This window comes from Dendrobates tinctorius, unplaced genomic scaffold (genome assembly GCF_039654945.1).
Source record: "Dendrobates tinctorius isolate UK_male_01 unplaced genomic scaffold, ASM3965494v1 ptg000031l, whole genome shotgun sequence".
Lineage (NCBI taxonomy): Eukaryota > Metazoa > Chordata > Amphibia > Anura > Dendrobatidae > Dendrobates > Dendrobates tinctorius.
In genome coordinates, this window is record NW_027361699.1 from 17821225 (window position 1) to 17843717 (window position 22493).

General features: G+C 41.6%; 1 protein-coding gene across 1 annotated transcript in view; it reads right to left on the reverse strand.

The window, feature by feature from the left end:
• Positions 1-292: 292 nt before the first annotated feature.
• Positions 293-22493, reverse strand: part of LOC141086313 (uncharacterized) — a 52959-nt gene continuing 30758 nt past the window's right edge. The window contains exons 2-3 of the mRNA XM_073572271.1: positions 10840-10921; positions 293-1657 (exon numbers count right to left, since the gene is read on the reverse strand). Coding sequence (XP_073428372.1) covers positions 417-1409 — 993 coding nt within the window. The 5' untranslated portion in view covers positions 1410-1657; positions 10840-10921 and the 3' untranslated portion in view covers positions 293-416. The remainder of the gene's footprint in view (positions 1658-10839; positions 10922-22493) is intronic.

Sequence of the window (22493 nt, forward strand, 5' to 3'; positions counted from 1 at the left end):
GTCTTACTATTTTTAGCTTTAGGCCACAGGTGTGTACCTGGTTGTGTTTTATGCAAAGTATTTCACCTTTTAACAAAAGTTGTGTACATTGTTAGGAAATCACCAACAATAAACACAACTTTTTAGGTGAAATACTTTGCTTCAAACACAACCAGGAACACAACTGTGGCAAAAAGCTAAAATTTACCCAGTTATATACCTGGTTTTGAATACCTTTTTACCTTTGAAATACCCTGTATTTAACCTTTTTTTTTAAACATAGTTTGCCGCAGAAAGAAATGACAGACAACCATTGTGAAACGATAATTTAACTTTTATTTAAAATATTTTTTTTTTTTGTAAAATGTTTTTAAAGTGCAAAAAACTTTTTTAATAAAGGTTTTAAACCCAATGGGCATTTTTATTAAACACACACATTACAAATCTGTGTAGTGTGGGGTGGAAATACTGCTGGAGGGGCTGCAGGACACTTCGACACTGGGTGTGTGGAGAGAGGACTGGGATCGTGGTGGGGAAGGAACAGTTAGAGGTGAAGGTGTGGAAAAAGCTACAGAATGGGTGGACATGTGGGAGGCAGAAGAGGTGGTGGGCGGTGGAGTGGAGGGTTGGGCAGGGACTGTAGGAGCAGATGATGGAAAGTTGTATGGGGCAGGTTGCTGGAAGTGGGGCAGGTTGCTGGAAGTGGGGCAGGTTGCTGGAAGTGGGGCAGGTTGCTGGTACTGGGGAGGTTGCTGGTATGTAATAGGAGGGGGAGGATGGAAAGTGGCTGGAGGGGGTGCAGGTGGAGGAACTACTAGGGTGGGAGGAGGAAGTTGGGAGGTAACGTGCTGTAGAGCACCGTGGCACAAATGCATTACATGCATCTGCTGGGTAGGAGAGAGCGTTAACATGCGCTCCACAACAGACCTGAAAAAGGTGTAGTTTGGCGAAGATTTTGCTTCTGAATGCATGGTTTGCAGAAGTGTCTTCACCTCCAGAATGCTGAAGTTGATCTGCTGAAACCCTGCGGAGATTTGCTCTGACAAGACTTTTAGACCGTTCTGGAAAGATGCATTCAGATGCAAGAACTCTGGCGCATAAGTCTTTTCCTGATCCCTCTGCCGCTGCTGCCCAGTACCCACAGGTGTACTAGAGGTGGCAGGGGCAGAAGGGTGGGGTAAAGGGAAAGCGATCTCCTCACCAGCAGCTTCATGTAATGTAGGCGGCCACGATGCTCCTGTGCTGGTGGATGGGACAGATGGGTCGAATGTGTGGGAAGGTGCAGATGTACCGGGGCGGTCGAAGTGTCCCTCGGTGCCGGTCTCCTCAGGGATCGCCTCAGAAGGGTCCAATCGTGCAAGCTCCCGAGTGCTGCTCACCGTGCTGTGGAATAAAGAGAAAAAAAAACAATTAAAATAGTGACATGGCATGGCCCTGGCCGAAAAAAAAATTGTTACATCTAAACATTTTTTTTTCACATGTGGCGTGTAATATTTACCTTCTGGTGACCATTGTATCCCGGAGGAACGACAGGGCTCGTGCGTACTTGTACTTGCTCCTGCGTCCTCTTGATCAACTCGGGGCCCGCATCTCTTTATTGAACTCCTTCTTGAAACGATCCCTCACAGACCGCCACCGCTTCACAATTCTGTCCCTAACCCTCTTTTCAACCCTAACCCTAATGGAAAAATAAAAATAAAAATATTTTCATTACTTTATTAGTTGTGCCTACCTATGGAGGTGATAATCGGGGGGTTTATTTACTTTTTCTTTCATTAAGATCACTGTGAAAGTGATCAAAATGAAAGAATGGAATCTGCAGCCGACAGATTCGGGCGGGCGCACTACGCATGCGCCCGCCATTTTCCAAAATGGCGGTGCCCATGAACCGGACCCGCCGGACACCGGGAGCGACAGGGGGACTTAGAAGGTGCCGGGGGAGGTGAGAGGGGGTGAGGGGGTTATCGGAAGCTGGCGGGGAGCAGAGGGAATGGGAGGGGGCAGATGATGACAGCGGCGGCAGATCGCCGGTCATTCAGTTGCGGGGGGGGCGATCGCCGGTGGGGGGGTGGAATCGGTGTCTCCAGCTATGTCCGATGCTACTGCAGCATCGGCCATGGCTGGATTGTAATATTTCATCAATTTTCATTGATGAAATATTACTATCGCTCTGATTGGCTGTTTCACTTTTAACAGCCAATCAGAGCGATCGTAGCCACGTGGGGGTGAAGCCACGCCCCCTGTGGCAAAGAACAAAGCCCCCTGTATCTGCGGGTCGGGTGACCTTTTAGTGACCTAGGTCACCCGACCCGCAGGGGGGCTTTAAAGTCATGACGCCACATAGGCGTCATGGGTCGTTCTGGCATGACTTTTCATGACGCCTACGTGGCGTCAAAGGTCGTGAAGGGGTTAAAAGAGCACTTTTTTTCAGCTTTAATATGGTGCGCTGCCTCAATCTTTTTTTTAATTTATGTGTGTGTGTATATGTATGTATGTGTGTGTGTGTATGTGTGTGTATGTGTGTGTGTGTATATATATATATATATATATATATATATATATATATATATATATATATATATGTATATATATATATATACAGTATACTAGCTGACAAGCCCGGCGTTGCCCAGGCATAGTAACTAACTGTGGTTAGTTATAACAAATTATAATTATCCTCCATCCCATAGTCCCGTGCCCATATACCCATCATACATATCCAGCATCCCATAGTCCCGTGCCCATATACCCATCCTACATATCCTCCATCCCATAGTCCCGTGCCCATATACCCATCACACATCCTCCATCCCATGCCCATATACCCATCATACATATCCACCATCCCATAGTCCCGTGCCCATATACCCATCACACATCCTCCATCCCATAGTCCCATGCCCATATACCCGTCATACATATCCTCCATCCCATAGTCCCGTGCCCATATACCCATCACACATCCTCCATCCCATAGTCCCATGCCCATATACCTGTCAACATATCCTCCATCCCATAGTCCCGTGCCCATATACCCATCATACATATCCACCATCCCATAGTCCCGTGCCCATATACCCGTCCTACATATCCTCCATCCCATAGTCCCGTGCCCATATACCCATCACACATCCTCCATCCCATGCCCATATACCCATCATACATATCCACCATCCCATAGTCCCGTGCCCATATACCCGTCATACATATCCTCCATCCCATAGTCCCGTGCCCATATACCCATCACACATCCTCCATCCCATAGTCCCATGCCCATATACCTGTCAACATATCCTCCATCCCATAGTCAACCATTATGACATCATAATGAGTGGCGGGGCTTGCAACCTATGATGACATCAGCGTCGCCATGGCAACCACTGTGACATCATAATGAGGGGCGGGGCTTGATACGCACACAGTTTCCCCATTATGTAGATAGGGGCATTATGACATCATAATGAGGGGCGGGGCTTGACGCGCACACACTTTTTCCCCAGTATGTAGATAGGGGCAAAATTGTTTGGTGAATTGGAACGCGCAGGGTTAAAATTTCGCCTCACAACATAGCTTAGGACGCTCTCTGGGTCCAGACGTGTGACTGTGTGTCTATGTCCGTGATAGGCATCCGCACCGTCGCAGCTACAGTCACAAAATTTGGCACAGTCACACGTCTGGATCTCGAGAACGTCCTAAGCTATGTTGTGAGGCGAAATTTTCACCCCGCGTGTTCCATACCCGATGTGTACGTTAGTTACCAGCGCTCTGATGTAGGGAGCTGGTAACTAACGTACACATCGGGTATCCAAGGGACGCACGTCCACTAACTAACGAACACAGCGACGCCGCGTGCTCGGCATCGCTGGTGAAGCTGTCTGTTTGACAGCTCACCACCGATCATGTAGCAATTCACCAGCGATCCTGACACGTTTATCGTTGTCGGGATTGCTGGTGAGTCACTATGTGTGACGGGGCCCTTACTCTTAGGAGCAATGTTTTTATTCTACTCCTGCTTTTATGAACACTAGAGTATGTATGACAATAAGTTTCATATATTATATATTTTTAAAATTGTTGCATTTATAGTTATGTTTGCTTTCTAAAATGAATAAAAATATAAATGGCAGAAAATCCTTTTTTTTTTTTTTTTTTTTTTAAATGTATCAGCCATTTATATCTAATGCTTGAGATGCCTTATTTTACATATGCTGAGAAAACACAACTTGTGTGCCAAGTATTTTAATAGATTTTTCACAACCATTAAGAGACTTATCTTATTGCACTCGCAAAAATTTCATGACTTCTGTTCACAAAGAAACACAAAATATATTGCTTGCACTAAATAAGAACACTCCTCTGGGTTTTAAACAAACAAAAGAAATTCTGAATAACAGCTTTACAAAATAACATCATTATTAGGCTATAGTAAGGCTCTAGAAAAAAAAGAATATATACAATATCTTTCTACCCAACTAAATGTTAAAATGCTGCATTTCCCAATAATTTTAACCCCTTAATGGCCAGAGGTATTTTTGCTTCTGCATTTTAATTTTTTTGCTCCTCTTCTTCCCAGAACCATAGCTTTTATATTTTTCCATCAATATGGCCATGTGGGGGCTTGTTTTTTGCCGAATAAGTTGTACTTTTGAATGACACCATTGGTTGTACCATGTTGTGTACAAGAAAATAGGAAAAAAATTCCAAGTGCGGTGAAATTACGAAAAAAGTGCAATCCCACACTTGTTTTTTGTTTTGCATTTTTACTAGGTTCTCTAAATGCTAAAACTGACCTGCCATTATGATTCCCCAGGTCATTTCGAGTTCATAGACACCATACATGTCTAGGTTTTTTTTGTTTAAGTGGTGAAAGAAAATTCTAAACTTTGTTAAAAAAAAAAAAAAACTGTTCCACTTTCCAATACCAGTAGCGTCTCCATTTTTGTGATCTCGGGTTGGGTGAGGGCTTATTTTTTGCGAGCCGAACTTATGTTTTTAATGATACCATTTTGGTGCAGATATAGTCAAATGTGATGTTGCAGCGATCTAAAAAAAGTAATTCTGGCATTTTGACTTTTTTTCTCGCTATGCTATTTAGCGATCAGGTTAATTTTTTTTTATAGATCGTGCGATTCTGAACATGGTGATACCAAATATGTGTATTTTTTTTTTTATTCTTTTATTTTGAATCGGGCGAAAGGGGGGTGATTTGAACTTAATTTTTTTTTATATATTTTTAAAACCTTTTTTTCTTACTTTTGCATGCTTCAATAGTCTCCATGGGAGACTAGAAGCTGCCATAACCCGATCAGTTCTGCTACATACAGGCAATGATCAGATTGCCTATATGTAGCCAAATTACTCACTTGCTGGGCAGCACTCATAGCAAGCCGGCAGTGACAACCATAGATGTATCCAGACCTATGATAAATGCCGCTGTCAGTGTTTGATGGCGGTATTTAATGGGTTAATAACCACAGGTGGATCGCAATTCCATCCATGGCTGTTCCGGGCATTTGTCAGCTATTCAAAACAGCTGACGTGTGCCAGGAAAGATGTGGGCTCACCACCGGAGGCCATATCAAAGGGAGGGAGTCCAACATCGGAGTACTATTACGCCCAATGTCGGAAAGGGGTTAGTGATATACACCTTTCATACTTAGGCTACCGTATATACTCGTGTATAAGCTGAGATTTTCAGCCCATTTTTTGGGGCTGAAAGTCCCCCTCTCTGCTTATACACGAGTCATATACCGGGTGGGAATCGGCAGGGGGAGGGTGATTGGGGATATCAGAGATCATACTCACCCCCTCCAGGCTCTTCTCTGCAGCCACCCTGCTTGTTCCATGTTCTCAAGCCCCTGCTTCAGCGGTCACGTGGTACCGCTCTTTAAACTCATGAATATGCACATATTTATTACTTTAATGAGCGGTACCATGTGACCGATGAAGCAGGAACAGCAGCAGCGCCGAGAACATGGAACAAGCAGGGGCTGCGCTGCAGAGACGAGCGCCAGGAGGGGGTGAGTATGAACGGGGGGAGCCATATTCACCTGTCCCCGTTCCAGAGCCGGCAACGCTGATGAGCAGCAGGAGGTGAGTATATAGTTTTTTTTGTAACGGAGGCAGTGGCAGCAGCAGCAACATGATGGGGCCACTCACTGTGCAGCAAAACCGGGGCCACACACTGTGCAGCATTATCTGGGGCCACACACTGTGCAGCATTATCTGGGGCCACTCACTGTGCAGCGAAACTGGGGCCACTCACTGCACCCTAGGCTTATATACAAGTCAATAAGTTTTCACAGTTTTATGTGACAAAATTAGGGGGGGTCGGCTTATACACAAGTATATACGGTATTTATATATACCACTCTACTGCTGATTCTTCACTTCTGCCTCTTAACTATAGTTATTCACTCAGCATTATTATTATACACAGGTGTATTTGAGGCACTGAGTGGCTATGTCACCATGTATATATACAGCTCTGGCAAAAATTAAGAGACTACCACATCAAAACCCTGTCAGGGGCAGCCCATTCTTCAGACCTGAACCCCATTGAAAACCTCTGGAATGTAATCAAGAGGATGATGGATAGCCACAAGCCATCAAACAAAGAAGAAATGCTCAAGGGTGTGTGCACACGCTGCGGATTCTGCTGCGGATCCGTAGAGGATTTGGCCGCTGTGGATCCGCAGCAGTTTTTGCTGCGGTGTACAGTACCATAATATCCTATGGATATTAAAAACCGCAGTGCAGACGGTGCAGATTTTTCTGTGCGGATTTGCTGCGGTTGCTAAACCGCAGAAAGAATTAACATGTCAATTCTTTCTGCGGATTCCACTGCGGTTTACCATCTCCTCCATTGTAGAGATGATAAACCGCAAGGCAAAACCGCAGGCTAATCCGCAGGTAAAACAGCAGGTCTTTTGACCTGCAAATTTACCTGCGAATTTTACAAAATCCGCGTGGGCAAATCCGCAGAGCATTCCGCAGCGTGTGCACATACCCTAAATTTTTGCCCCAGAAGCAGTGTGAGAGACTAGTGGAAAGCATGCCAAGATGCATGAAAGTTGTTTTTAAAAATCATTGTTGTTCCACAAAATATTGATTTCTGAACTCTTCCTGAGTTAAAACATTAGTATTGTTGTTTCTAAATGATTATGACCTTTTTTTTGCGTTGTTTGAAAGCACTGGGTTTTTTTATTTTGCCCATTTTTCTTTGTCAGAAAAAAATACAAAAATTAGTGCTTGGAAATTCAGACATGTTGTCAGAAGGTTATAGACTAAAAGAACAATTTACATTTTACTCAAAAATATACCTATAAAGAGAAAAATCAGACAAACCAAACATTTAAAAGTGGTCTCTTAATTTTTCCCAGAGCTGTACTTTGGCTAGATATTAACCATTTGAGCACTGCCACTTTATATAAATTGCTGCTATTCTATCGGTTATCCCATCCATCTAAATATTGTGGGTCCTGATGTTTTAAACCTTTGTTCCAAAACTGTCTACTTGGTCATTTATGTTATTATGTTGTTAGTTTTCAGTGTATAAATACTTTTTCATAATATAACTTGTTACTTTTTATCTGGGAATTTTTTTTTTCCTCTTTGCTTCTTTGTCTTTTTTAACTCTACAGTCATATAGTAAAAGTCTTAAGCATACACATTCAGAATGCTGTTGCTTCACTATTTTATTAAGCTGCAATACATTTTATTAATATTAGCATGTTCTGGATACAATGTAAAATAAAAACCTAGATTATGTTACAAGTGCAAAATAAAATTATGTACCAAGAGACTTGATATTATTTTGGTGCATATAATAATTACGGTATGTAAGGGCTCCCCAGGTGAGGTGGATCCTCTAAGTATCTGGTCTGGGGGTGGGATGAGGTGGCACACAGGCATCGGATGTTAATGTAGCTTCCCAGAGGGCATGTGGAATCGCAGGAGCAGTCAGACAGATGGACTGGAAACCAGCAAGGATGGATGCTAGATGAAAGCACAGCATGTACAGCTAATGGAGCAAACCAGACATGGATCACTAGAGTTTCAATCCCAAAACACAGGTGTGGGTGTGTCAATGGGCCTTAGGATATGTGCACACAGAGTTTTTTGGTGGTGCGGATTTCATAGTAAAATCCGCAGATAAATTCGCAGTACTAAAATCCTGCGGTTTATCTGCGGATTTGCCTGCGGTTTTGTCCTGCGGTTTCACACCTCATAATGGATGAAGTGTGAAACCGCAGCATTTCTGCACAAAAGAATTGACATGCTGCGGATTGTAAACCGCAGCAAAACCGCGCGGAAAAATCCGCAGCAGCAGCATGTGCCTTGGATACCCGATGTGTACGTTAGTTACCAGCAGATCGCTGGTCTCCCGCCTGTCACACGCAGCGATGCGTGCTTGCCAGCGGAAGACCAGCGACCAAAGAAAAGTCCAGAGGTTTCCCAGAGCGATCAGCGATACCGGCAGGGAGGCCGGTCGCTGATCACTGTCACACACAGCGATCTCGCTGGTGAGATCGCTGTTGTGTCACAAAACTTGTGACTCAGCAGCGATCTCGCTAGCGAGATCGCTATGTGTGACGGGGCCTTATGTCACACAAAGGTGACCTAACATAAACAGAGGAAGATCTAGATCTAGATGAGCGTTTTTTGGACTTTGCCTCTTTTGCATCCCACATCTTAATTTATTGACCTAATCTCCAAAACATCTCCAATTACATATCTAAATAGTTATGTTCGCACAGACAGTACTGCACAATAAGGGAATTAAATGGATATTGGTACGTGTGAATCATCGAAGCCCAATGGTAGCAGACCCACCTTTGATCACTATGTTATTGGGACAAGTAGCTTTGAAGCATTCAAATCAAATCACAGAAACAATTGTGAAAGAATTTTTATAACAACCGCAACCAAACAATGGTACAGTCTGGTGAAAAGGTTATTTTTTCATACATTCAAAGCGTGAAAGTTTATTTAACCCCATCATGACCTTTGATGTAAGTTTACATCATGACTGGGGAGGGATTTACAACTTATGACAAACTTACACTGTGGAGATCATGCGGGCACAGGAGCTGTACCCTTGCGATTGCTGCTGTGAGCTCGGCGTAAGTTATAGCGATAGGCGGATTATTATGAGGGCAATCTAGGCCGCCTGTGGCCCATCACTCTGGGAGGCCCATGGCCAAATTGCCCTCATTATAAGGTATTGTTTGCTGCCATCAATGTCTGCGCAGGGAGCTTACCTGAAGCTCCACAGCCATCAAAACAAAGCAGCAGTACAGCTCCAGGGGAGCTCCCTACTTGGCTCAGCTGACAATGTCACCAGCATGTATGCATTGGCTTTTCAGAAGTGGAGCTGAAGAGGAAGAGGTAACTATGAAAAACTTTTTTTTTTCTTTTAAATAAAATGAATTAAATGGGAGTAGGAGTGACAAAATAATGATGAATTAAGGGTGAGGGATGGGGTACAGCAAATGATAAATTGCGGGTGGGGAAGAGCAAAGGATGATGACTTGAGAGTAGATGATGGGGGTACAGCAAATGATGATGAATTGTGGATGGAAGGGTGGGGAAGATCAAGGTATGATGAATTGAGAGTGGGAATGTGGACAGTAAATGATAATGAATTGAGGGTGAGAGAGCAAATTATGAATTGAGGGTGGGGGACAGTAAATGATTGAGGGTGGGTGTGGAAGAGAACAAATGATGATGAATTGAGGGTGGGGCTGGGGAGAGCAGATGATGATGAATTGAAGGTGCGAGATGGAAGAGCAAATGATGATCAATTGAGGGTGGTATACCCAGTGGTATAAAATTCTGTTAGTAGCATGTGGTGTCAATATGCTGACTGCACACCTAGATTAATTCATTGATGGGTGTAGTTTGCAAAGTGGGGTTCTGTTTTGGCCCCTCAGGGATTCTGTCAATGTGACATGACACCCTCAAACCACTGCAGCAAAATCTGAAATCCAATATAGCACTCTTTCACTTCTGAGCTTTGCACTGTGCCTCAAAACTAGTTTTTGACCACATATGGGGAATTGGCATGCTCAAGAGAACTGGTGTAAGGAATTGTAATGATCGTTTTCTCATACTACCTGTCACGAGTGTCACGTGCTCCTGTGAGATCTGGGGTTAGGCGATCATTATGTATTGTGAATCGAAGGTCTTCCATTTATCCTGTGTGCTTTGTTCCTCATATTAAATGGACTCCGTTTCTTTTGGCGATGAAGAGGTTAATGACTCTTTGTATGCTGGTTAGAGACATGCAGCTCCATCTCACAACTGCTCCTGACCTGCTCATTTTCTCTCTATATAAAACCTGGCTAGATCTTCTCATCCCCACCTGTGAAAGTTCACTTTCTGCTTTCTCCATTATCCTATTCCCATTTGGTTTGTACATTTCTATCCTTCCCTTTACTCCTCTCTACCCTTAGTGAGTATTTTTGTATGTAAATTGCTTTATGTTATTCCTGTTTGCCTTAATAATAATAATCTTTTTTTTATATAGCGCTAAAATATTCCACAGCGCTTTACATTTTTCACACTCTAACATATCTGTCCCAGACCTCCTGGGTGAAAGGGAGGGGAAAGCTTAAGACATTAACAGGAGCCTAGTAAGGTTGGAGACTTGGTCCTCTATACCTTCAACAGTACCTCTGGGAAAGGGATAGTTCCAGGGACAGTTTGTGGCCCCCTTTCCTTATAAAGACAGTCACAGCATGACATTACCCCTACTGAAAATTAAAACTTTTGGGACAATGCAACATTTTAGTGGAATGGTAAATTTCAATTTACTCAGACCAATTTTATACAATTTTGTGAATGCTCACTTCTTACCTAGATGAATATCTCAAGAGGATTATTTTCCAAATTGGGGTCACTTTTGGGGAGTTTCCACTGTTTATGCACATCAGGGGCTCTGTAATAGAGACATAACATCCATTTGAGTAAAATGTAAACTTTTCTTTTAGTCTACAAACTTCTGACATGTCTCCAAATTTCCAAGCAATAAATTTTGTTTGTCTTTTTCTGAAAAGGAGAAATTTGTCAAAATTTAAAAAAAACCTAGTGCTTTCAGACTTCAAATAATGCAAAGAAAACAAGTTCATAATCATTTAGAAACAACAATACTAATGTTTTAACTCAGGAAGAGTTCAGAAATCAATATTTTGTGGAATAACCATGATTTCTAAAAACCGGCTTTAATGCGTCTTGGCATGCTTATCACTAGTCTTTCACACTGCTTCTGGCGCATAAATTTAAGCAGTACTTCTTTGTTTGATGGCTTGTGACTATCCATCATCCTCTTGATTACATTCCAGAGGTTTTCAATGGGCTTCAGGTCTGGAGAACAGGTTGCCCATGACAGGGTTTTTGCCAGAGCTGTATATTTTTCCAATTTTCCATTATTTTATGTGGCATTTTTTTTAAAAAGTATCTGCAATTTTAGATACGCTAAATCCATCTCAGAATTTTAAAGAATAGTTTCTGTAAAAATAAAAAATGTCTCGGTCATCTCTACTTAGTATCTTTATAAAGTCTCTATCTTCAAAACTTAGCAGCTTGTGCTGTAGTCTACAGGGTAACATTTTTCATTGTGGAGATTGACATGCCAGTTTAAGGAGATATATAGGCCATATATTGTTCCTCTGGAAAATTAAATATGCAAATTGCCTTTTCATGGAGGTAGAATACTTGAACTCTAGTGCCACCTGCTGGAAGTAGAAATCCTATAAGATAATATTGACCCTTTACACATGTCTTGGGATAAAAGTCAAACCAGAATCTTTTAATCTCTATTTGCAGACGTGTTTCAGAGTATTGCCCCTCCTCAAGGCAAAGCAAGCTATCTGATAGACAATTTGTGCGGAAAACTTGTTACCTCAAAACTCAGTACCCGATTTTGTTTTATTGTCTATCACAATACAGATGCAGTGAACATGCAGCCAGGTCCTAGTCACTCTGTCTACAAACCAATTAGCTCACTTTGAACTCATTATCTCGTTATCTATGCTTTTTTTACACTTCTCACTGCACAGAATTGCCCCTTTTGACCTCTTTCTGCCATATGACATACTATCCTGTCCATGTGCCCTGGGACTTAATTCCCAGGGACGGGATAGTACATCATAGCGATCAGCGGCGCTCACGTGGTGAGTGCCGCTGATCGCGGCCGGGTGTCAGCTGATTATCACAGCTGACACCCGGCACTATGTGTCAGGGGCAGTCACGAACTGCCACCGACACGTTAACCCCTGGCACACTGCGATCAAATACGATTGCAGTGTACCGGAGGTTTAGGGAAGCATCGGCAGGGAGGGGGCTCCCTCCGTGCTTCCCTAAGACCCCCGCAGCGGCGCAATGTGCATCACTGCCGCAGGGGCCTCCTTCCCTGCAGGTCCCTGGATCCAATATGGCGGCAGGGACCTTCAGGGGCCTGCAGAGAGCCGGCTTCCTCATGCCTGCAAAGCGCAGGCACAAGGAAGCCTTCTGCACTGCCTGTGACAGATCGCTGATCTGTCACAGCGATCAGTGATGTGACAGATCAGCGATCTGTCACATGACAGTGATGTCCCCCCTGGGACATTGTATTAAAGCTAAAAAAAAAGTGTAAAAATAATTTATAAAAAATCGCTAAATAAAAAAAAATGTCTAATAAATTCATTTTTGGGAAATAAAAAAAAACAATAAAAGTATATATTTTGTATTGCCGCGTCCGTATCGACGCGCCCTATAAAACTGTCCCATTAGTTAACCCCTTTAGCAAACCCCTTAAAAAATAAAAATAAAAAACAAAGCAAAAAATAATGCTTTATTATCATACCGCCGAACAAAAAGTGCAATAACGCACGATAAAAAAAGGATATAAATACCCATGGTACTGCTGAAAATGTCATCTTGTCACGCAAAAAATGAGCTGCCACACAGTGTCATCGGCGAAAAAATAAAGTTATAGCTCGCAGAATAAAGCGATGCAAAATAATTATTTTTTATATAAAATTGTTTTCATTGCATAAAAGCGCCAAAACATAAAAGACAAAAATGAGGTATCGCTGTAACCGTACTGACCCAAAGAATAAAACCGCCTTATCAATTTTACCGCACGCGGAACAGTGTAAACGCATCCCCCAAAAGAAATTCTTGAAATGCTGGTTTTTGTTCTTTCTGCGTCCCAAAAATCGGAATAAAAAGCCATCAAGAAAGTCACGTGCCCGAAAATGGTACCAATAAAAACATCAACTCGTCCCACAAAAAATAAGACCTCACATGACTCGGTGGGTCAAAATACAGAAAAATTATAGCTCTCAAAATGTGGTGATGTAAAAACTATTTTTACAATAAAAAGCGTCTTTTAGCGTATGTCAGCTGCCAAACATAAAAACCAGCTATAAATAGTAAACCAAACCCCCCTTTATCACCCCCTTAGTTAGGGAAAAATAATAAAATAAAAAAAAGTATTTATTTCCATTTTCCCATTAGGGCTAGGGTTAGGGGTGTGTTGGGGGTTAGGATTGGAGTTAGAATTGGGGGGTTTCCACTGTTTGGGCACATCAGGTGCTCTCCAAATGCAGCATGGCGTCTGATCTCAATTCCAGCCAATTCTGCGTTGAAAGTCAAATGGTGCTCCTTCCCTTCCAAGCTCTGCCATGTGCCCCAACAGTATTTTACCCCCACATATGGGGTATCGGCCTAGTCAGAACAAATTTCAAAACAACTTTTGGGGTCCAATTTCTCCTGTTACCCTTAGAAAAATAAAAAACCTGGGGCCAAAAATATCAAAAATGATTTTTTTTATTTTCATGCCCGGGTGTTATAAACTTCTGTGAAGCACTTGGGGGTTCAAAGTGCTCACCACACATCTAGATAAGTTTCATGGGGGGTCTAGCTTCCAAAATGGGGTGACTTGTGGGGAGTTTCAACAGTTTAGGCACATCAGGGGCTCTCCAAAGGCAACATGACACCCACAGACCATTCCATCAAAGTCTGCATTCCAAAACATCATTACTTCCCTTCTGAGCCCCGACGTGTGCCCATACAGTAGTTTTCTCTCACATATGGGGTATCAGCGTACTCAGGACAAATTGGACAACAACTTTTGGGGTCCAATTTCTCCTGTTACCATTGAGAAAATAAAAAAATTGGGGACTAAAAGATCATGCTTGTGGAAAAAATATGATTTTTTTATTTTCACGCCCAGGCATTATAAACTTCTGTGAAGCCCTTGGGGGTTCAAAGTTCTCACCACACATCTAGATAAGTTTCTTGGGGGGTCTAGTTTCCAAAATGGTGTCATTTGTGGGGGGTTTCCACTGTTTTGGTACGTCAGGGGCTTTACAAACATGACATGGTGTCCGATCTCAATTCCAGCCAAAAAATTCAAATGGCGCTGCTTCCCTTCCGAGCTCTGCCATGCGCCCAAATAGTCATTTACACCCACATATGGGGTATCAGTGTACTCAGGACAAATTGCACAATAACTTTTAGGGTCCTGTTACCCTTGGGAAAATAAAAATTGGGGGTGAAAAGATTATTTTTGTGGAAAAAATATGATTTTTTTATTTGTACGGCTGTACATTATAAACTTCTGTGAAGCCCTTGTGGGTTCAAAGTTCTCACTAAATATCTAGATAAGTTCCTTTTGGGGGTCTAGTTTCCAAAATGGGGTTACTTGTGGGGGGGTTCCATTGTTCAGGTACATCAGGGGCTCTCCAAACGTAACATGGCGTCCGATCTGAATTCCAGCCAATTTTGCATTGAAAAAGTCAAACGGCGCTCCTTCCCTTCTGAGCTCTGCCATGTGCCGAAACAGTGGTTTCCCCCCACATATCAGTTATCAGCGTACTCAGGAGAAATGGTGAAATTAGGATGGTGTCACTTTTGGGTATTTTCTATCATATAGACCCCTCAAAGTGGCTTCAAATGTGATGTGGTCCGTAAAAATAAAATGGTGTTGCAAAAATGAGAAATCGCTGGTCAAATTTTAACCCTTATAACTTCCTAACCAAAAAAATTTTGGTTCCAAAATTGTGCTGATGTAAAGTAAACATATGTGAAATGTTGTTAAGTTTTTTGAGTGCCATATCTGTGATTTAAGGGCATAAAAATTCAAAGTTGGAAAATTGCGAAATTTTCAAAATTTTCGCCAAACTTCCGTTTTTTTTTCACAAATAGACGCAAGTTATTTGAATGAAATTTTACCACTAACATGAAGTCTCAATATAATGTTAATTTATCTCATCTTTAGTCATCTTGATTGGGATATTGTATCTAACCATCATGAAGCATCCAGATTCTGGCCTGTGTGCCAAGCATAAAAAGTGGACTATGAAATTGCTAAACAGCACAGATCATTCATTATACAATTTTAGATAACAAACTAGATTTTTTTTTTATTTCACACACTGAAGTACATATTCTGAAAAACATCAATAACTAAAATTAAAAGAATGTTGTATTCACATACAAATTTCAAATAGTTTTTTATGTATCTGTAAAAGGAATGTGCTAAATTATAATGTTCTGTGCACTTTTTAACCCCTTAAGCCCCAAGGGTGGTTTGCATGTTAATGACCAGACCAATTTTTACAATTCTGACCACTGTCCCTTTATGAGGTAATAACTCTGAAACGCTTCCATGGATCCCGGTGATTCTGACATTATTTTCTCAAGACATATTGTACTTCATGTTAGTGGTAAAATTTCATTCAAATAACTTGCGTCTATTTGTGGAAAAGACGGAAATTTGGCGAAAATTTGGATAGATAATGTCAGTTAATGCTGTAGTACAGCAGTAAAGTAGATTTGTGCATGAGTAAGAAAAGAATAATACAAAGATTATAGTGTTGCTGCTGTTGCACTTCAATTATACATTTTTTTTTGCATTCATGCAAAAGCAAGCCACTGAAACAAAAAGAAAAGCATTTTATTCTATTACTGACTCATAAAGTAAATGTGTTACAAACTGCTGATTTTTTTACATGTTTTTAATAGTCAACTTGACATACAGTTTGACATACAGTAGGTTTGGATTTCTTTTTCCCTTAATAATAAAAACCTTAATTTAAAAACTGCATTTTGTGTTTACTTGTGTTATCTTTGTCTAATATTTATTTAAATTTGTTTGGTGATCAGAAACACTTAAGTGTGACAAACATGCAAAAGAATAGGAAATCAGGAAGGGGCAAACACTTTTTCACACAACTGTATATTCATGCAACTGAAATCTGTTGCCGCTGATGTTTTTTTGGGCATAAAACTAGCATTTTTTTTTCATTTACTCTTTTTGAGAAGAGGTGAATTTTGTAAAAAAAATACAAATGAGAAGTAAAAATAATGCGTTTAACTATGTGACTGTCTACCTTACGAAATGCGTGTGTTACAACAACCTAATGAGTTTTTGAGCATCCGTTAAGTTTGACAAAATATAAAGCAGTATCTAAAGAAGATTTGTAAAATCATATCCTCATGCATAGTACTATAATCCACTGTGGATATTTGTTATGCAAATCTGCAAATTTGCAGGTAAAATCAACAGTAGTTCTCACACATATGGACTTGTGTAAATCAGTGGTTGAACTTAGTTCTTTGAAGCCCTGTTTTCTTTCTAATTTGTTCCAATATTTCATAAATCAGTAGACTCCACAAAATGCTGTATATGATACATGAAATGACGAGAGAATATATTTGGCAGCATATACAGTACTGTGCAAGAGTTTTAAACAGGGGTTGAGAAAATGCTATGAAGTATCAGCACCAAAGCATCAATACTTCTAGGCACACTTGCACAGTTTTTGGACAAACTCTGCAGGGATGCTGCTCTAAACATCTTGGAGAAACATCCACAGATCTTATGTGGATGAAGACTAATGCAAATCCTTCTATCTCTCCATGTTATCCTACACAGACAGTGTTGAGATCACTGCTTTCTGGGGGCCATATTATTAACTTCCAGGACTCTCTGTTCTTTTTGTTGCTTACAATGATATTGAGGTCCCAAACTACTGGATGGCGTCCACCAGTAGATTGGGACCACACTATCATTGTAAGTTATATTCCACTTTGAATTGATTTTTCTACACCCATATATGGTCTCTTTCTTCCTTATTAGGACATGCCTATTTAAGTTGTTAATGTGTCTTGATTTCACATTATGACTTATGGTGACACCTACCGGTGTGTGGCTGCACTGGCACCTTACGCTTTTTACACTATATATCACACTGATGGAAACCAATATGCAAGAAATGATCTCAATAGATGGTACTTACAGAATAAAAAGTATAGCTTTATCGTTAAGACAATAAAAAACATTTATATAAGAAAGGTACTAGATCAAAACTAGAGGTACTGCAAGGCCCTGGGGAATCCTACAACAGAACCCATTGATGTAATCGTGCCCCAAACAGTAACATCCAATACATTCACAAAGGTGCACCGATAATAATAAATACATACACAATAAGAAGAGTAACGCTGATGATAGCAGCAAAATAGCAGAAATGGTAGTAATAGCACAAATAAAACCCACTTTAGTCAAAACGCTGCCATGAATGCATGTTATACAAAATATGCTGGAGTTAAAGTGTCCTAATGTTAACTTCACTGAAAAAGAGCGGCTATTAACAAAATATGCGCAGCACCTAGAAAACTGTGAAATGGTAAGTGGCAGGGCGTTACATACCTACTGAAGGGCAGGTGCAAATCCTCAGGCGTCCCTCTGCCCCAACGCGCATTTCGCTCTGCTTCTACGGGAGGCTTGTCAGGGCAGGGGCATACCGGTTTAAATAGTAAGACTACAACACTGATTGGACAAATGACAATGATGAAGGAGGTTAAAGTATTTATAAATAAAAATGAAAAATGGATAAAAAGGTAAAGCAAGGATATGATATAGGGGTGTCAATACGTCCTGGTGTCATAAATAATGTATTAAAGATAATGTGTAAAAATGTGTATAAATTTGATATAATGAATAAATATAATTATTAGGTGAAAAAATATATATCTAAATATAAAACTAATACATGCAAAAATATATGGAAACATTAGTATCGCATATAAAAAAAATATTTCTAAAAGTATCCATATGAAAACAAAACCCTCCGTAATGATAAAAATGCACAATTATTAGTGATGAGCGAACGTGTTCTCACCCGAGTATCACTGTATTCGGTGTACTCGGCAAGCGACCATTTTCGGGATTACTCTGCGGGAATTCGGGTCTCCACCCAGCTTTTTTGGTGAACTTTACAGAACCAATCACAATGCAGGGATTGTCTGCCAGGCAATGAAATGCCACAGCCATCTTTGTTGTGGTCGTGCAGTGATTGCCTGGCTGCACAGCATTATCAGGGGAATAAGAGACCGGACGCCGCCCTGCTCGCCGCATTTAGCTCCGGATTTAGATAGTGTAGGGAGAGCTGCTGCCTTAACAGGGTCAGAATTGGGGATTTATTAGTGAGTGTGGGGTCTACCATCCTAAACAACTCAAATCCAGCTAAACCAATAGTCCTTCTAAGGACAAATTCCAGAGTATATAGGTTCCAGTGTTGGGGAGGCAGGGTAGTGTACATCGCTGTATAGACATCACTGCAAGGCCTGCAGGCACTGTATGTGTGTGTATATACATATCATTGCATGTATCAAGAGGGTCCTGTGTTCTGGTGCTGCTGCTGCTACCTGTGGGATATATTGGCCGCATATACCTAGCCCCAGGTGTATTTGGCTTTGAAAATTATTTAGGCCAGGGCTAATAGAACATTTTTTATTGCAAAGCAATCCAGAGCCCTTTTTTTTCCCTCCATTTGCTTTTTGACAGTGCACAATACAACCAGATCCTTTTCCTAGCACAGCATGAAAATCCACCAATTTATTTTAAAGGGGTCCCAAACATCCCTTTTGAGTGTGCAGATAAATATTTATTATTTATGTGGTATGGTTGAGCAGGTTTTTTGGAGTGTCTTACACAATTTCTTAACACTATTTTGCTTAACTCCCCCAAAAAATACAGAGAGGCCACATATTTTACATTATGGTATATCTGTTTTCTTTTTTGGTACGGGGTGTCACTGCAGTATTTAGCCCAAAAATTAAAAAAATACAGGCCACACATTTTTCAGTGTGGTATCTGCGTGCCAGCTCATATCTGTTTGTGCTCAAAGTTTGGCCAGTTTACAGCTATTTTCTTTTTTTGTCTGGGGTGTCACTGGACTTATATACAGCAGTATTTATCCCCCCCCAAAAAAAAAAAATTGTTGTAGTGGTATCTCCATGCTAGCTCATATCTGTGCGTGCTCAAAGTTTGGCCAGTTTACGGCTGATTTCTTTTTTTGGTCCTGGGTATCACTGGACTTAGATACAGCAGTTTTTAGCCCAAAAGTTAAAAAAATACAGGTCACTGTTGTGAGTTCATTTTCCCCTTCATTACTGAGGCCCGAGGAACTCCCTCTTCTGGTAAAGAAAGGTAGTGAGCCTGATTATCAAACACCTGAGGCTGATGATGATGACTGGCTGAGTGGAGTTACGGACTGGATATAAGGCTGCCGACGCCCTTCTGCCCTGCAGGTGATTTCTCTGTGGGATCCTTGGAGACCAGTCTGAATTCCTGCTCCTCTAAAGCTAAGTTTGCTGCTCGGCCTTTTGCTTTTGTGCTTTGACTTTGTTTTTGCTTTGTTTTTCTGGATTTCTGCCATTCCCTGCTGGGGTGTGCTGAATTCATTTAGCTCTGTGTTCTGAAAATACCTGAGTGCTGATTTAGTTTTTGAAGCCTAGTTGCTTCAGGGCCTTTTTCATATCAGCTTGTTGGCTTATGTCTTTGATAGGGTTTTGGCAGATTGCAGACAGCAGCCTTCCTGTCCTTTTCCTATCTAGATAGTTGCGGGCCCCGTCTTTGCTCAGTCTATCTTTCTGTCTGTGTTAGTATTTTCATCTTGCTTCACCGTCATTATATGTTGGGGGCTGCCTATTGCTTTGGGGTCTGCTCTGGGGCAGTTTAGATTTCCCCTTTCTTTCTTTAGGCCTATTTAATTCTCCGGCTGTGATCGAGGGGACTAGGGTTTCGTAGGAACCCCCCACGGCTACTGCTAGTTGTGTTGTTAGGTTCAGGGGTCTGCAATCTGATAGTTGCCAACTTCTCTGGTTTTCTGGACTTGGCTTGTATTTCTGCTTTTGCCTCCTACGGTGACTCATTCATAACAGAATCACCCGCCATACCGCAGATTCTAGGGTACTCAATAGCAGGAAAGAATTGTAAAAAAAAAAAGTGTGTATATTTTTTCCTCTATATCTCTGAGGCCGTAGGGGGAATTTTTTTTTCTCTCAATGGAGATAAAGCAATTGTCTGATCATGTGGAAGCAGCTCGCTGCGGAAGTGCGGGGAATTTCTGCCTACCTTGCTCATTCACATGCTGCTGAACCAAAGATTCCTACACCTGATGTATTTTTTGGGGATCGGTCTAAATTTTTGAATTTCAAAAATAATTGTAAATTATTTTTTGCCTTGAAGCCTAACTCGTCAGGGAGCTCCGCGCAGCAGGTTAAAATTGTCATCTCTTTGCTGCGTGGCGATCCCCAGGATTGGGCGTTTTCTTTGAAACCAGATGATCCTATTCTGACTAATGTGAACGCATTCTTTCAAGCTTTGGGGTTGTTGTATGACGAACCTAATGCCATTGATCAGGCTGAAAAGACCCTGCTGGCATTGAGCCAGGGTCATGATTCTGCTGAATTGTACTGTCAAAAATTCCGAAAGTGGGCAGGACTTACTACCTGGAATGATAATGCCTTGGCTGCTCTCTTTCGGAAGGGGTTGTCAGAAGCCGTAAAAGATACTATGGTGGGATTTCCTGTTCCCTCTGGTCTTGACGATTCTATGTCACTAGCCATTCAGGTTGATCGGCGTTTGCGCGAATGCAAAGCTGCACGAAAGGTGTTGCCACCTGTTGAACAAATGTCTGAACCTATGCAATGTGATAGAGTTTTTTCCAGAGAGCAGCGTCAGGAGTTCAGAAGGCGTAATAAGTTGTGTTTTTTCTGTGGAGATGCCTCGCATATTATTTCTGTCTGTCCTAAATGAGAGAAACGCTTTGCACACACGTTTTCTGTTGGGGGTGTTCAACCTAAGTTTCTTCTGGCTATTACTCTGATCTGCTCCCTGTCCACATTTTCCGCCAAGGCTTTTGTGGATTCGGGAGCAGCCCTAAACCTAATGGACTTGGATTTTGCTAAACGTTGTGGATTTCCGATGACACCTCTGCAGACGCCTATCCCTTTGAGGGGGATTGATGCTACTCCTTTGGCTAAAAATAAACCCCAGTTTTGGACCCAGGTGGTAATGCGGGTCGCCCCAGACCATCAAGAAAATTGCAGATTTTTGGTGTTGCATAATCTGCATGATACTATTGTTCTGGGGTTTCCCTGGTTACAGATTCATAATCCAGTTTTGGATTGGAAATCTGTGTCTGTGGTGAGTTGGGGTTGTCGGTGTGCCTTTAGTGAGGCTCCGGTGTTTTCCACCTCTCCTCAGTCGCATGATGTTCCTGATTATTTGGCGGACTTTTATGATGTATTTAGTGAGAATGAGTCTGCGTCTCTGCCTCCTCATAGGAGTTATGACTGTGCAATTGAACTGAGCCCGGGGTGTAAATTTCCCAAGGGTCGGCTCTTCAATTTATCTGTACCCGAGCACGAGGCTATGCGATCCTATATTAAGGAGGCGTTGGAGAAGGGTCATATTAGACCATCCTCGTCACCCTTAGGTGCCGTTTTTTTTTTTTTGTAGCCAAAAAGGATGGATCATTAAGACCTTGTATTGATTATCGTGCCCTCAACAAAATTACTGTTAAATATCAGTATCCGTTACCCCTGATTTCTGATCTATTCTCCAGAGTTAAAGGTGCTTGCTGGTTTACCAAGCTTGACCTCAGGGGGGCGTATAATCTTATTCGCATTAAGCATGGGGATGAATGGAAGACGGCGTTTAATACTCCGGAGGGACATTTTGAGTACCTGGTGATGCCTTTTGGGCTCACTAATGCCCCTTCTGTCTTCCAATGCTTCATGAACGATATTTTCCGAGATTTTGTCGATTAAATTTTTGATTATCTGGATGATATTTTGATCTTCTCCAAGGATTGGGATTCTCATGTGGAACATATTCGGACTGTGTTCCGGATCTTGAGGGAGAATTCCCTGTATGTCAAAGGATCTAAATGCCTTTTTGGAGTACAGAGGATTTCTTTTTTGGGATTTATTTTGTCTCCGTCAACTATTGAAATGGACCCGGCCAAGGTACAGGCCATTTCCGATTGGGTTCAGCCCACTTCTTTGAAGGCCCTCCAGAAGTTTTTGGGTTTTGCTAATTTTTATCGGAAATTTATAGCAAAATTTTCTAGTATTGCCAAGCCATTGACTGATTTGACTAAGAAAGGTGCTGATGTGTTAAATTGGTCTCCGGAGGCTGTTTCTTCCTTTCAGGAGCTGAAGCAAAGATT